The sequence below is a fragment of the Pezoporus flaviventris genome, unplaced genomic scaffold (assembly GCF_033815535.1).
Source record: "Pezoporus flaviventris isolate CSIRO_AGI_PZ_B2104156 unplaced genomic scaffold, CSIRO_AGI_Pfla_v1 ptg000031l, whole genome shotgun sequence".
Lineage (NCBI taxonomy): Eukaryota > Metazoa > Chordata > Aves > Psittaciformes > Psittacidae > Pezoporus > Pezoporus flaviventris.
This window is the reverse complement of record NW_026892579.1, coordinates 39,749,347-39,764,502: the sequence shown is the minus strand read 5'-3', so window position 1 is coordinate 39,764,502 and position 15,156 is coordinate 39,749,347. Positions and strand designations below refer to the sequence as shown.

The window sequence follows — 15,156 nt, the reverse complement described above, 5'->3', positions numbered from 1 at the left end:
TTAGTGAGTGGTCTAATGCAAAAGTTCATCTGGTGGAATTTGCTGCACTACCTAACCTAAAGCCTTCACTCCACGCTTTGCTCTGTTTCACATTGGATAGCGTTGACTGAACTGGCAGAAGAGTTGTGCTGCCTTACTATTGACATCACCACATCACTTCTTGCTTTCTTTGAGGGACCTGCACTGCTAGGCTGAATCTGCTGACAAAGTATTCATGCTTAGAATCATAAAATGATTTGGGTTGGAAAGGACCTTATTATCATCTATGTCCCATGGGCACCACACACTAGACCATGTTGCCCAAGGCTCTGTCCAACCTGGCCTTGAACACTGCCAGTGATGGAGCATTTACCACTTCTTTGGGTATGGCTTATACTATTTCAGGCTTCTGTATTTAAAAATCAAGGCTGTTGATAAGCTAAAAACTTGTGGCTTATAGCCATGATAGACACACTTCTGTAAGTCAGTGGGTGGCTGTAGGAAAAAGGGGTTTCACCCAATTTGTGTGACTTCTTCAGGATGCCATGCCACCCTCACACCTCGTGTGTATCCATCACTCATCCACCACTGTGCATGCAGCTATTGAGTGCTGAGCTGCCTCTGTGCCCTTCCTGGTGAAGGGAGCACAGTGGGGCCTGATCTCTTGTTACCTCAGCATAAACCTGCGCCCACATGGTTTTGTACTGCCCTCAGCGACAGGTACCTCCACAGGCGCCACCCCGGCTGCCCGACCTCCGCCTGGCACAGATCCCACTGGTACGGCCAACACCCTGCTTCCTTAAGGAGCTCCGCTGTCAGGCTACCCTGGAAGGTGCCATTTCCCCCCAGGTGCCCCATTCCCCCGCCGCGCCCCCCACGCGGTCGCTCACACTTCGGCGCAGCTCGGCGCTCCGCACGCCGCGGAGAGGTGCGGCCGAGCCCCTGCCCCGCGCAGCCCCGCCTACCGCAGGGCGAGGCCGCTCTGGGCCCTGCGCGGTACCTGCGCGCATCGCTCATCTTCTGCCCTCCCTCAGCTCGGAGCGGCGGCCGCAGAGCCGCCCCTCTCCCCGTGATTTACCCCACCGACCCCCGCCCACCCAGGCACCATCTTCCCCCTCCCGCCCCCCACGACGGGCCATGTCCGCGGCCGCCGGAGAGGAGCAGCCTGGTCCCGCCCCCCCCCGCCGGGAGGCGGGCATTGGGCGAACCCGCCTGTCACTTCGCAGCGGCGCCGCGCGCGGGTTGGCTGCTGGCTCTGCCAGTCAGCGGCGGGACCGCGCCGGCCCCTTGTTGTCACGGCGCCGTGCGGGGCTGGGGCTCTTCGCGCCGCCGCCGCCGCCGTTGTTGCTGCCGCCGCGGGTGCCCCGGCGGGGAGCGATTTCCCGGCCTCATCACCCGTTCTCCCGGCGCGGGAGGAGGCGCCCTCGCCATGGCCACCAGCACCACCGGCTCCACGCTGCTGCAGCCCCTCAGCAACGCCGTGCGGCTGCCCGTGGACCAGGTGAGGATGGGGAGGCGCCTGCTCCGCTGCTGCCTCCCGGGGGCTCGCCGGGGAGGGGCGACGCTGCTCGCCGTACCGTGCGAGCGCCCCCCTCTTTGCGCTGTCCCGTCCCGCCCCATCCCCCCCGGGCCCCTCCACCCCCACCCCCCCCCGCCCCCGCTGGGCGCGGGGCCGTGCGGCGGGTGGCGGTTTCTCTCACACACCCGCGGGTGAGGGGATCTGGGCGGCCGCGGCCCGCGGGGGGGCGCCGGGGCGGGGAGCCGCGCTCCGCGTGCAGGTGCGCTCTCGCCGCACGCCCGCCCCGCGCCCGCCGGTTCGGCAGCGCGGCCGCCTCCCGCCGTCGGAGCGCGCTCCCGGGGTCAGGCCGCGGGGCTGCGCGGCGCCGCGCCGAGCCGGCTGGTTGGGGTCCCACTGCGGCCAGATGTGGCTCCGCAGCTGGGCGCGGGGCTGGTGTTGGCTCGGCAGGGAGAAGGGTGGGCAGTAACGGCCAGCGCAGTGTGCTGTGCCTAGGTGCGCCTGCCGGTGATGTTTACGTGCTACCTTAAACGATACTGTGTGTTGCACGCAATGCTGCGGGGAATTTTGTATGTACTTCGTAGGCAGAGCGCTTCTGTGGTGTCTTTTGTCCGAGTGACATAGAAATTCCTGAAGGTTGTTAATCCTGTCGTTTGCAGTGAACATCAGAAGATTACAAAGATGGGGAAACTCAGGTTTGCAGAGTTTAGTGACTGAAGTTGTACAAGAATGTTTGTTTATGGAGAAAGTGGTCTAAATCTCCTAAATCTACAGAATCTTCACGTGTTTGTGAGTGCATAAGTAAAGTAACCTTTAAATATTCTTACAAATATTTTAGTATCATGAAATTACATGTGAGGAATTCTTACTAAAATTCACATTTCCATTAATGTATGAATAAATGAAACACATCAAGGGAAACAACCTGTGCTTATGTAGAGAGTATTTGGTGGTTTGGGTTTACAAAATATGCTTAATAAGTGAGATAAAAGTAACTGGAAGCTAAATACAGAGGAAGAGGAGCATGCTAGTGAATGAATTTTGGAAGTGACTGAATTATTCTTTCTCACCTTCCATCTTCCTCAACCATTTGTTTGAACGGAACCTTAGATTAAACATGTCCATGAAAAAGGATCTGGAAAACTGACAAAAGTGGGGCAAGTTGAAACTGAGCTCACTGCGATGGAACAGATAGTGTGCACAATGTGCAGCAATACCTGCATCTGGGATCAGTGGCACCACATGGCTTGGTGCCTCAGGCGTGAAGGCTGAGAGTTGGTCTTGGCAGGTGCCGGACACTTCTTTCTATAGAGTGTGTAGTTTTTGCAGGGTCCTGTAGAAGGTAAACCAAGAGGTGACCATCCTTTTATGGTGTGATGCTGGTGTCTTATAATTATGGGTGTTCATTGTAGTGGTCATAAATTTAATTGCTTCATGACGTAGTGCAGCTTCTACCAAATCTATTTTAAATGTTGTGGATGTGATGTTTTGATGATAATAAAGTTATTTTTTATCAAAGCCTGGGAAACTTCCCTGTATTGGACATTTCACAGCAGATGCTCCTGTAAAACGAAGATGTTTTTCTGAAATACTAGTTGAGCTCTGTTGAAGCTTTTGGGGATAATCACAGTGGAGGGTGGCTGAACACACGGTCTAAAAGATTTGTTATAAGCAGTTAAAAATCCTATGTACTTTTTGTTTTTAGACATTAGTGGACTGTACATAATATGGGTCCAGTTGTGTATGAAGAGCACCGATTATGACTGGAGTGTAAACTGGAGTTACAAAATTACGCTGCATTGAGGAGAATGCATCTATAACTGATTAAAAGAAAGAAGGCAAAGTTAGCTTTTTGTAACCTCAAAGAGTCTATCTTGATAGTAAATTTGTAATACAGAAAGAATATGAAATGTGTTCAGTGGAATCAAATCAAAGGCAGTGAAGGAGAGAATGAGGGCAGAGAAGGAAAATGCTGATACTCTTTGGTTTGTGTGCTCAAAGATTATGCATGGCATTTGGTGGTATTACATGCATACTCTGTATGAAAATGTAGCAGTGCTTTGAAAACAAAACAAAAAAAGGGGTTCTGATTAGTAGTTTGTTTTTACTTGATCCTAATCTGTACAGTGACTAGAGCCAGACCAGTACGGCAGGTACCTAAAATAGGCACTCCAGAATAACACCAGCACTCAAATAGATGGAGGTGGATGGGGTTTGTTTCTCCACTTCCATGTTCAGTTTTGACCACAAGTAGATACGAACCTTTATATGCAAAATGTTGAGATTGTGATTTATATTTAAGTCATTATGGTCTATTTATCCTCCTACAAAGTTTTAGTAAAGGGAAAGACACATAGCTCTAGGAGGATAAATCCAGATAGCATGTGTCAGTGTTACTCAACTGTTCAAACAAGTGGATGTCAGAACCTTGCCTATTTGGCAGTGAATGGAAATAGAAATTTCAGTTACAGGTGAAGCTGCTGTCTTTACCATTGAGCTAATTAGATCCATAACATGTGGATCGAGTGTGAGAAATTTATTACTTTTTGACTTGGTAGAACTGGAGGCACAGTTTTGTTTGAGAGTGGTGGTGGTGGTGAGCTAGTTGGAAGTTAGTGTGAAAGATGAAGGATGACAGCTCCAGCAGAGCCATTTGACACACCTGTAAGAACAGCCTCCTCTATATGCCTGACTGCATTACAAGAGAAAAGCCTTGTTAGTTTAACAGATTGCCATTCCTAGACTTTTCTCTGGTACTAGGCTACTAGTTCACTAGAGGAATGGAGAAGAACTTGCTTTCTACTGCTGTTCTCTGTGGCCCGCAACAAGGTGGTATGTGATAATTTTTCACTACATTAACCCTTCTTTTGGCTCTTATTTTGTCTGGCACCAAGTTAACTGAAATGGCTACTTGGAAAAACTCCTTGGATAGGCTTCTTGTTCCAATTTTTCTGTTGTTATTTTCAGTTGTTTGGTGCAAGGCAAGTTGTTTGGTGTGAACAAGAACCTACAACAAACTTGCACGTCTTTCTTTTGTGTTTTGTTACGGGGGGTGGGGGGGTGGTGGGTGGTGGAATGAGTCCATGGGGCTGAAAAGTCTCATAAGAACTCTCTTTTCACTTCTTGGAGAGCCGACGTTTGCTACTGTGCTGGTTTGAGCTGGGATTGAGTTAATTTTCTGTGTAGTAGCTAGTATGGGACTGTTTCAGATTTGTGCTGGAAACAGTGTTGATAACACAGGGATGTTTTCATTACTGCTGAGCAGTGCTTACATAAAGTCAAGGACTTTTCTGCTCCTCCCCCCCCCCCCCCCCCCCCCCCCCCCCAGTGGGAAGCCTGTGGGTGCACAAGGAGTTGGGAGGGGACACAACCAGGATGGCTGACCCAAGGGATATTCTGGACCACATGACGTCATGCTCAGCATATAGAGCTGGGGAAAGGGGAAGGAAGGGGGGATGCTCAGAGTGATGGTGTTCTGTCTTCCCAAGTCACTGTTACGTGTGATGGAGCCCTGCTTTCCTGGAGATGGCTGAACAACTGCCTCCAGTGGGAAGTAGGGGGATGAATTTCTTATTTTGCTTTGCTTTACCTATTAAACTGCCTTTATCTGAACCCCTGGGTTTTCTCACTTTTCCAATTCTCTTCTCCATCCCACCAGGGCAGAGTGAGTGAGTGGTTGCGTGGGGCTGAGTTGCTACTGTTGCTACAACAACTTCTAGGCAAAGGAAGCATGCTTTCAAAAACTGTGTCACCTTAGGTCCTTAAAGTTAATGAATGAGTGAATGAATGCTAATGTTCCATAGTATTTCTTCTGTCTTTTTAGGAGATGGAGGGAATAAAAGTAGCTACGTCCTTTCCATCCCCGACAGCTAAAGGGGAGTATGGGAAGGGTTATCATAAAAATGTGTCTGCTAAAGAATCTTGTGATGCATTCATTGAGATTGTAATTTGAATTATTTTATTATAGTTATATCTCTTGCCTAGCCTTCTGTTTCATCCTATCTGTACTCATGTCATATTTGTGTGTCTGCTGCTTTCCTCTTTCTCTGAGGTGAAGCCTGACAAATGACATTGGTCTGTTTCTAGTTCTGGCACTATCTTGCTGATTGTTGACAAATGATTTCTCTTGATGACATGTCGGCTTACCTGTCATTAAATTGGATCTACTTAAATTTGCTGTGAGATGAGAATGTTTCTAGGAGAGCAAAGCTTTCTTTTTCGCTTTAGGTCTCTGTGGGGTGAGTTCAGAAAATAATCTTTGCATTTACTGCTTCCACCAGAGGGAGCAAAACTTATAAAGCTGAAGATGGGCAAAAATTATAAGGGTTACTACTGCCCTTCATTTGCCATAGAAACAGATAACTGTAGTAGAGGAACAGCTGAGCTGGGGAGATAGGAGACTGATTACAGTGACTTATGCACATCAGCTTTTTGCATGGGTTGTTGAAGAGACTGATCTTGAGATCCTGAAATATGGTCTGAGCAACTGGATCAACTAAGCTAACTTCAGTGTTTATCTTCCAGATAAGAAGAGTATGGCTCCAACTCCTAGTATTATAGCTGTGTGAAGATATGCAGACTGAACAGAACATCATGCTTATGGTTATGCACTTGAATTAAAATACAGGATGTAAAGATAAGCAGTGTTTTTTCAACAAAAATAAATAAAAAGTCTGTGCTGTTTCTGCACTTTTCTCTTCCCCCAGTATTAATTTTAGCTTTTATTTGAATAAATTTGCTCATTGGTGTAGAATAATTTTCTACATGAGTGTCATCAACCTTCTTTAATCAGAATAGGCATAAAAATCCAAGCCCTCCTACACATGAACTGTATAAACCATGTGAACTTCCTTCAGTTAGTGATCACAGGTGTGTCTGCTGCATCTACATCTCTGCATAATTTTCTGTATATGCTTCCTTGTGCAGATGGTTATCTGGGTTGCTTTCAACATGCCCTAACGCACTCAGATCCACGTACAAGCATTTATCATTGACGTATTCTGAGCCTTTGTGGTTCATGTACATGTGATAAGCAAGATGTACCTGCAGTGCTTTTACTTTATTTTGATGCTTTTTGAGATGAGCCACAGCTATAGTTTGGGTAAAAGGCCCGGCTTGGAGGTGCTGTAGGTAATCATGTTACTGAGAAGCAGTATGTGCCTGATTTGCCTGCAGGGAACACTGGATGTGTCTCCTGGTTAGATCTCTTATTTCAAAGTTTTGGGCATTAGTGATGCCTCTGCCTCGTATGTTTTCTGCCAAGGCAATCTAATGTAGCCTCCTGAGGACTGAAATGTTTTAATCTGATAAAAACCTTTTTGTCTAAACATGGAGTGAAATCAAAAAGCTTGTCCAGTATAGCTGTCCAGAATTTAGATGGCCTAATACTTGTCTTAAGCATTATGAAACTATAAGAAAGAATTAAGTTTTATTCTCTTTCACTATTGATTCTTATACCCTTGTGTGTAGCCGTGAAATACGGAGCTGCATATTATTGATTTTTCGGATGTGACCCGGGAAACTTAGGAGTAATGAAGTGAGTAAAAGTAGCATAGATGGGTGTGTAAAATCCAAATTTTGAAGATAAGGGAGTGGTAGGATAAAACACTTGTACCCCTTCTTTGCTGTGTATTTTCCTCATCCGCTGCTAGCAGCTGTCAAAAAATGAAGGATGGATAGCAAAGCATGATTTCCCATGACAACAGGTGGAGACTCCAGTTGTGAAAAGAAGCTGGGAAGAGTCCTATTTTCCATTCTGTATGTGCTGTTCTTAATCATAGAAGTTTTTAATTGTTTGGATTTACTAGTGAAGTTTTTATTGGTTTTTAAACTTCCCTTTGAACTAGTGGAAGGGAAGAAATATATCATTAGAAGGGTCCTAGTCTTTTTGCAGTGACACCTTTCCCAGATTTTAGTATTGGTGTTTAGATGTTGACTAAACTCTCCAAGTACTGTTTGTTGAAATTACTCTGCAATGAAAAATGTGTAGATAAGGGTGAAACAAGAAAAAAAATTGGCAAGAGAAAGTGACTATCTTGAAGGAAGGAGTGGAAACTAATGAACGGAGTTGGTAAAGAAAATAGATATTGATTGCAGAGTTGGAAAAGTGAGCTGCTTATTAAGTAGTAGAAAGATTTAATACAAGAAAGAAATAACTCTAATTCATGTTCATTAATGTTGTGTGGATGTAAAGTGTAGAGCTACTTCTATTTAATTTTTAGGGAAGCAGCAGTGAATTTTCGGTCTGATATGTTATCACACACTTTCATACTGGGTACGTTTTCTCCAGGCTTTTGTGAAGCAGTGGAAAAACTCAAATATAATTACAGCCCAGTGTTTTTACAGTAAGCATCTAAAATAAACAGTCTTTACCCAAACATAGTCACCTCCTTTGTTTTGTCAGATTGTTTTTCGCATCCTTAGGCAATTTATTTAGGTGTCGAACGTGTGAACACTTACTGACCTATGTTCTCTATAGTACAAACCATTTCTGAATTCAAAATGTGGTTTAGGAATTGCTACAGAAATACTGCAGTCTTGGGATGTTGAAAAGAAATGCTGGAGTGCCCAAAGAACAGACTAATAAAAGAAAAAATAGTAAGGCATAAGGAGTCACTTCCTGAGTACATGGCTACCACTGTGTTGCTTTCTGTTTGAAGTGTTACTGTTGTAAATCTACTCTACTGCAGCTATGTAGATCTTTTACTTCTGTAGTCTTTTTCTTGGGTATGTGCTGACTTAAACCAAGAGTTCTGAAAACTGATAAAACTGAAATGAATTAATTATCCTTTTCGTTCATTAGCCCTGGTATTTGCTGACTTTAGCTCCTGATTACCTGTTCCTGTGTTGACCTAATGAAGCACTTGTGATACATCCTTTGCAGCCTGTTGTCTTCACATTTACTGTTTTGACTGTGCTTTTCCTGAGTAACAGTTGCCCAGGCCTTTTTTCCTTGTTTTCCAAGCCTTTGAACAAGGAAGTCTATCTAGACTGTGGGCGTTTACCTTCTCCTGGAAGGTGAGAAAACCAGCACATACCCAGGTGAAAGCCTGTTTGCTTAATGTGTGCATCTTTACAGTGTTTATTTTACAATGAATGTTGATGCGGTTCTTCAGTATAGGTATTCCATTTTCCTTCATTCCTTTGGAAAGTACTTTAAATTCAACAGTAGTTATCATTATAAGTCTTGTAGCCCTTGCTCAAGTGAACAGAGCTGTTTGGCAGTTTCAATTTGTCTGCAAATTTAGATAAATGCTAGTTATGCCTGCACATCTTAAGTGATGCTTTTGGCAGCTAAGCCACCTTTTGCAGAAGAAAACATACATAGCTCTACCTTTTATTCTGGAATAACATATCCAAAGATGAAGAGCTATTTTGGTTTGGCTGTAATGGTGTAATTTGCTGCAGTTGGGATTTTGGTGCTTCCTTTTATTTCTAGTTAAGGTGGCCTAAGAAGGTGGTACTCTTATTCTGAAACCTGGCTTATAAGCACACTGGTTGTTTAGCTACAGTGGTATAGTCTATACTGGTAATGCTATCTGTATAGATCATTTAATCTTTCTGATTTGCTTTCTGGCTGGATAATGCTCTTGATTCTATTGCTTCCTGACAATTGTATATACACACATATATATGTGTGTGTGTATATCTATACATATATATAAAAATAATTCAGTGAAGACTAAGCATATCAGTCAAAGTGGACTGTTAATCCAGACTATAATGAATGGGTTTTTATTCTTCGTGATGGAAGAAAAACCTAGAAAGAAGTTGAGGCCACCATGAATCTACAGGAATTTATTAGAAGCCCAATGATGGCTACAGATCTGTAGAAGCTCTAGCCTTAGAACATGTTAACAAATTATTATCTGAGTGTAAGAAGTTAGATACAATCTTTTAATATGGAAGCATAATTCTAAATGTCAATAAGATATTATAAAATAGAATTAATATGAAAAGCTGTAGCAGCTCAAACTGGTGTCCATTACTTCTGCAGGTTGCTTTGTATTGTAAATGTTTACAGGTGCTGCTTTTGTGATGCTTGAAGTCTTCGTAGGTGGCTGATTTCATGCTGATGATACCTGAATTGGGAAGAGCAGGAGGATAATAGACACGGAGGAGTAGAGAGTGTCTGAGTAGTTCATTCAAGGCAGAGCATGGTGAAGTCCTTTCTCTTCGCTCCCCCATTCCCTAGAACACTGAGAAGCTGACCATTTTAAAGATGGTGAATATTTGTTTTACTTGCTAATTAAAGTGACTACTGCTGTTACTCAGTTTCTGCAAGCTGTATGGACCTGAGAGTATGTTGCTTTCTGGTTTTTGTTGTTTTTTTTTTTCTTATTTTAAGATGGATTTCAGTTTCTCACATATCAGCAGAATATAATAGAAGTGAGATATAACTTAGTGGATACGGTGTCTGTTTCTGGTTGCATTTGAGAAGGATACCTCCTCAGATGATAGTTATTTTGCTTTATTTTTAAATGGCTGGGAAATTGTAATGTTTTTACTAAATTTCAGGCATTGTAGGGGTTCTCTGAGCATTAAAATAAAAACTTGCCATTCAAATACATGTTTGAACATCCTGTATACCTCTGATACTCAAGTGACAAAGAGATTTTGAGGTTAATCACTATGTGAATATGCGATAAAAGTCATGCTTCTGAGTTGGTCTTTGTTTTGGAACTGTGTTTTGCCAACATAATACCAGGCTGTTGTGTTCTGATATCATAAACTCTTTTTTCCCTTGTAGTCTCAGATCTGCAACCCTTAACTGGCCAAACCAGTTTTTCCTCAACAGAGCAAGTGTTTGAGGTCCTTACTGTTTCTGTTTTGAAAACAAAACAAAAAAAACACAAGCAAAAACCCCAAGCCAATATTCTTAATCCAGTTTCACCTTTGAACCAATCTTGCTTCCTAGATTTTGGCTATTTCTGTGGGTAATTAGCTATTGTGTGTGACAACTTAGTATCTAGAATGCTGAATCCTTAAGAGCCCATCAGAGAGAACGTTCCTCAGTGACGGTCTTCCTATCCTATCATACAGTTTTTCCTTAGAATAATTCTGAGTAATGATTTAGAAAGCCCTGTTTGAGAAAGCTTATTGGATTTGATGCTCATTTATTGCACAAACCAGATTACTAGGATGTACATCATGTTCTTCTTGATGTCCTTCACTCTCTCCAGAGTACTTAACACTTACAAGCTAGAAACTGGAAGTTAATGCTGGAAATAGAAATACTATTATTAATGTCATGACTGTTTTTGATGTTTTGGACTGAAATGAAATTAGATGCATTTCCAATAAATGCTTTCTTGGAAAGAAAGCATTCAGAATCTGATGAAAAAGTCCTTACAGCTGCCAGTAAATTAATGTGAAGATGAAGTATATTTGTGCACCATTAAAGAGCTTTTGTTAGTGTTGTAAAAGTTGACTAATGCAAATGGTTAGAGTATGCACTTGAAGGAAGTGGCTGTTGTTAGAGGAGCTGTATTTGAAAATCTCATCTGAAAATGAGTGTCCCTTCACATTGGGGGCTGTATAAACATGCAGTAACACAGTCTTTGCTACAAAGAACACACTGCCTTAACATAAACATCTGATTCTACTCCAAAAAAACCACTGCTGCTTATCCTCCATTTCCTAGTATTTCATCCGTGAAGTGAGATTGAGACTTCAGGGCAGGAGTGTAAATTAGTTATATTTTCATCATGTATAACACTGGTTATTATTTGACCGAATAATGCATTTAAAGCATTGCCACAAGATCCATGATCTTTGAGTGGAAAGAAGGATACCTGTTTCTTCCTGTCAGTTAGAGAAGAAAGTCTCTGAATTACGCTGAAGTATCCTTCCACTTTATCAGATACTCTCGGGCTCTTCACCAGGGACTGTAGTGATAGGACAAGGGGTGATGGGTTTAAACTTCAACAGGGGAAGTTCAGGATAAATATAAGGAGGAAGTTCTTTACTGTGAGGGTGGTGAGGCACTGGAATGGGTTGCCCAAAGAAGTGGTAAATACTCCATCCTTGGCAGTGTTCAAGGCCAGGTTGGACAGAGCCTTGGGCGACATGGTCTAGAGAGAGGTGTCCCTTCCCACGGCGGGGGGGCTTGGAACTAGGTGATCTTAAGGCCCTTTCCAGCCCAAACCATTCTGTGATTCTATACCTGTGCCAGTGTCTCTGGACTTCTCTTTCTGACATTGCCCAATAAATTGAAGAAAATTACTAAATACTCTGTTTCTTGGAATTGCTTTTTTCAGCTTTACTGTGGATTTTTTTTTTTTTTTTAAATATCTGTGCAGCAATTTTCAGGACAGTGTTGGCAAGTTGATAATTGGTTTCAAATAATGATTATTCTCACTCTTCAGTTCTTAGTGGTTTAGCAGTAGGCAATTATTGGATAATTGTGCAAACTGTTTCATCCTTTTATACTGGATGAAGATTAGGAATTGGACAGAAGAAGATCCATCTTCACTGCTCTCTGGTTGCTGTGGAGAAAGATCAGCTGTCCTGTGCTATAAGTAGCTTTTTGTGAACATCTGTAGTTGTTTTGAATTCCTCAACTGACTGTTTTGTTGGAAAAGAGAAATGGCCTAACTGGCAGCAAGAACCAAGAATATCCTGACATTTGAGAAACAAGGTACAACTGAGGCTTCATTAATTGTGATAAGGTTTGGCAATTGTTAAAAGTATGTGCCCACAAATATGATGCTGGGAGGGGTTTGTGTTTAAAATCTTACTACTAAAATAGCCCTGTAACTCAGAAAAAATTCAAAGCCTCAGCTTCTCAGCTTGAAGATCAGTGCTTCTTGTTAAAGAAAATGTACATTATTCTGTCTTGATCTCCTAGCTCTTGCAAGAGCTCTTTTCAAAGTGGGGTGGGTTTGTTTTGTTTTGGTTTTTTTTTTCAGTTCATGTTCTAAAACAGGGTTTTAAAATGTGTTTTCTCTGTAATAACTATAGTTGCTGAAAAGTAGGGGTAAAGGTGTATGAATAGGAATACTACCCAATGCACCTTGTTTACTAACCTTGTCAGAAAGAGCAGGAAACTTGCATAATAACTTTGTTTCTGTAGTAGAGTGTGGGACCAAAAAAGGCTGCAGAGTGGGAAACAAGTAATGCTGGCATCTTACAGCTTAGAAAAACTGAATTCTGTGGAGGAAACATAGTATGGTGTGGCTAAATGGGCAGAAAACCCTAAATCTCTGGCTGCAGAATCATTGTCTGCACAGGTTCTTGAGTGTTCCCTAAGAAGCATCTTGCATTTTAAAACTGTTTGTTTAGGCTCTGTGTATAATCAGGTAGGCTTCAGTGCTTCTGCTTATGTTTGGGTCATCTTTTTCCGAAGCCTGTTTCAGCAGCAGTAAGAGCTAAACTGCTTTCTTAAAAATAAATAAAAGGCTTTAAAAAAGTCCCACAAAACAAACAAACCAAAAACCTCACAAACCCCAGCCAACTAACCAGCCAAAAACTCCGTGTCACCTTTAATTCATCCAATGTGTTGAGGCCACCGGCATTCACTGCAGTTTACAAGTTTGAATATTGTTTTCCTTACGATCAGAGGAGATTCTTTAAAAAGGAGAAAATAAAGAAATGCAAAGCCAGGGTGACTTCTGACGGGTTCATATGGGCCATTGACATAAGAGACAGTAAAATGCCATATTCCTGAATTGCATTTTGTGCTCCACCCACTAGACCACTGCTCTTCCTTTGAGGTACTTCATAGACCATATTGTTGCTCCGAGTGCTGCTCCATGCCTTGCTAGAGCTAGTAAGCAAAACTTTATGCGGTTGTGTTGCCGCTTCTCAGTGGACTGTAGGCTGTGTGGGCCTGTATGATTAATTTGTGCCATCTAGTTAGGAATTATTTATATCAATAAAATTCCCTCACTGCTTTGGCTGCTTGTCTGAATGAGGCAAATGCCTTCTGTGCTGTGAAGTAGAAGGATTCTACTGCTTGGTTGCAATGATTGGCTTTTGACATTAAAGTATAGCTGATATGAAGAGGAAGCTTAACCTAAAATCTGAATTAGTGCATAAAAATTCTACATCCTAAAAATTAGTTTCATAGGAGAAATAATCTTTTCTATATTTCTTTTGAACATGGGCTTTAATAAACCATTAAAGAATTTTTTTAAGATGCTGCCTGTGTTGGAAGACTTCTAGCTGTTCAAATAAAATGTTTTGCCAAAACTTCTTCCTAATGTTGAAAATCCTTGTAGCAGTCAGTGACCTTTTTTGACTTTTCTTTTGCTTTACATAAAGAATTGATGCCTCAAACGCATTTTTTCCTAAGAAATAACTTTGTTTTTAAAAATGCATGGCATAAATTACAGTTAAATTTTTTAAGAGACTAGAATAAATGTCTTTAAAAGTTTTATTATAAACTTTCTATTGGCTTTTGCAAAGGTCATTCAAATGGAAAGCTTATGTAGATAGCTTAATGCAGTTAATGACATAACGGATTTGCATTTTATGTCGCTATTCCAAACACTGAAACTGTGAATTTGTGCTCATGTTTTAGTGTTACATTTGGCACAAAGTGTGCCTGTGAACTGCACTTGCCGTATGACTGGTTTTGCACTAAAATAGTGGACTGAACTTTTACATTGCTAGAATACATACAGCAGGTTTTGTAGTAGCTTAATGTGTCAAAGTGGTATTTAACCCACACCTGCATTAATCATTGCTGAATAAGTAGTGATGATCATTTGCATTATCACTGTAAAACTTTTATTCTTATGTGCACATAACTTTGCATTACACACCCTTCTCTATATATAACTTTGAGGTGTTACTCTTATAAGCTGTTGTTATGACCTGTATCTGAGGACAGGTAAAAAACTCTGTTTAAGATTCTTACACGTGCTAAATTATGACTACTCAGGATGAAACTGGTCATTCCATGCCTCTCAGATTTTGTTTTCCACTAGAAATCCTCAGCTCCAAGTGGATCGGTTTTTTGGGATCTTTCTTGTTGTTTGTTTTTATTTTTAATTTTGACTATAAAACTGGAGCTGCTTATTGGAACAGGTTTTATGACTCTGGGGAGGCACGTTACACTTTGTTTTGAGGAATGAATCGTGCATCTTTGGGGAATGTGTAGTCTTTGTTCTTTGTGGGTGTTCTGCTCACATCTGACCAAGTTACGAGGTGTTTAAAAGTTGTATTTTGCCCATACTCACAATGTTTTAAGAGCTTGACATAAGTTTTCCAAGGGTATGCAAGTATACCACTCCCAGATGTTAAAGTTGCTGTATATAATGTTTGCCAACAAAATAACCACTTGCTTCAGTGCTTGGTTTTTGTGGAAGCTTTCAAGATGGCCATGTCCGGTTCTGGCCTTGTTCCTGCTCACTTGCTCTTTCAATGGCTCTTTGCTTTCTAGGAAGCTGGGTAATTTTTGTGCTCTATTTCAAGGCAAAGTGTGTATCTTCAGTTCTTCATGCATCTCAGTGTGGAGCTGTGTCAGCTCTGTACTGATCTGTGTGGATAAAGATGGGAGATGTAATTAGGAAAAGGCTGAATCTTAAATTCTGGCTTTGTTCAATTCATCAAGTACTGCAGTACAGGAGGAGTGTTTCTGTGGAATGAAGTGGTGGGCACTGAGGATCCAGTGTTGATGATATAATAATTTGGGGAAATACTGCTTTTGCCTAGGT

General features: G+C 42.1%; 1 protein-coding gene across 3 annotated transcripts in view; it reads left to right on the top strand.

Moving 5' to 3' along the window:
- The window catches only part of MBOAT2 (membrane bound O-acyltransferase domain containing 2), a 167,105-nt gene that overhangs the window by 74,295 nt on the left and 77,654 nt on the right, over window positions 1–15,156 (top strand). The window contains exon 1 of one of the 3 annotated variants that reach the window (XM_061460779.1): window positions 1,238–1,480. The exons of 1 other annotated variant lie outside the window; for it this stretch is intronic. In XM_061460779.1, coding sequence (XP_061316763.1) covers window positions 1,409–1,480 — 72 coding nt within the window. In that variant the 5' untranslated portion in view covers window positions 1,238–1,408. Of the gene's footprint in view, window positions 1–1,237; window positions 1,481–4,086; window positions 4,328–15,156 lie in introns of those variants that run through there. One more of the 3 variants, XM_061460781.1, reaches the window with a different exon arrangement.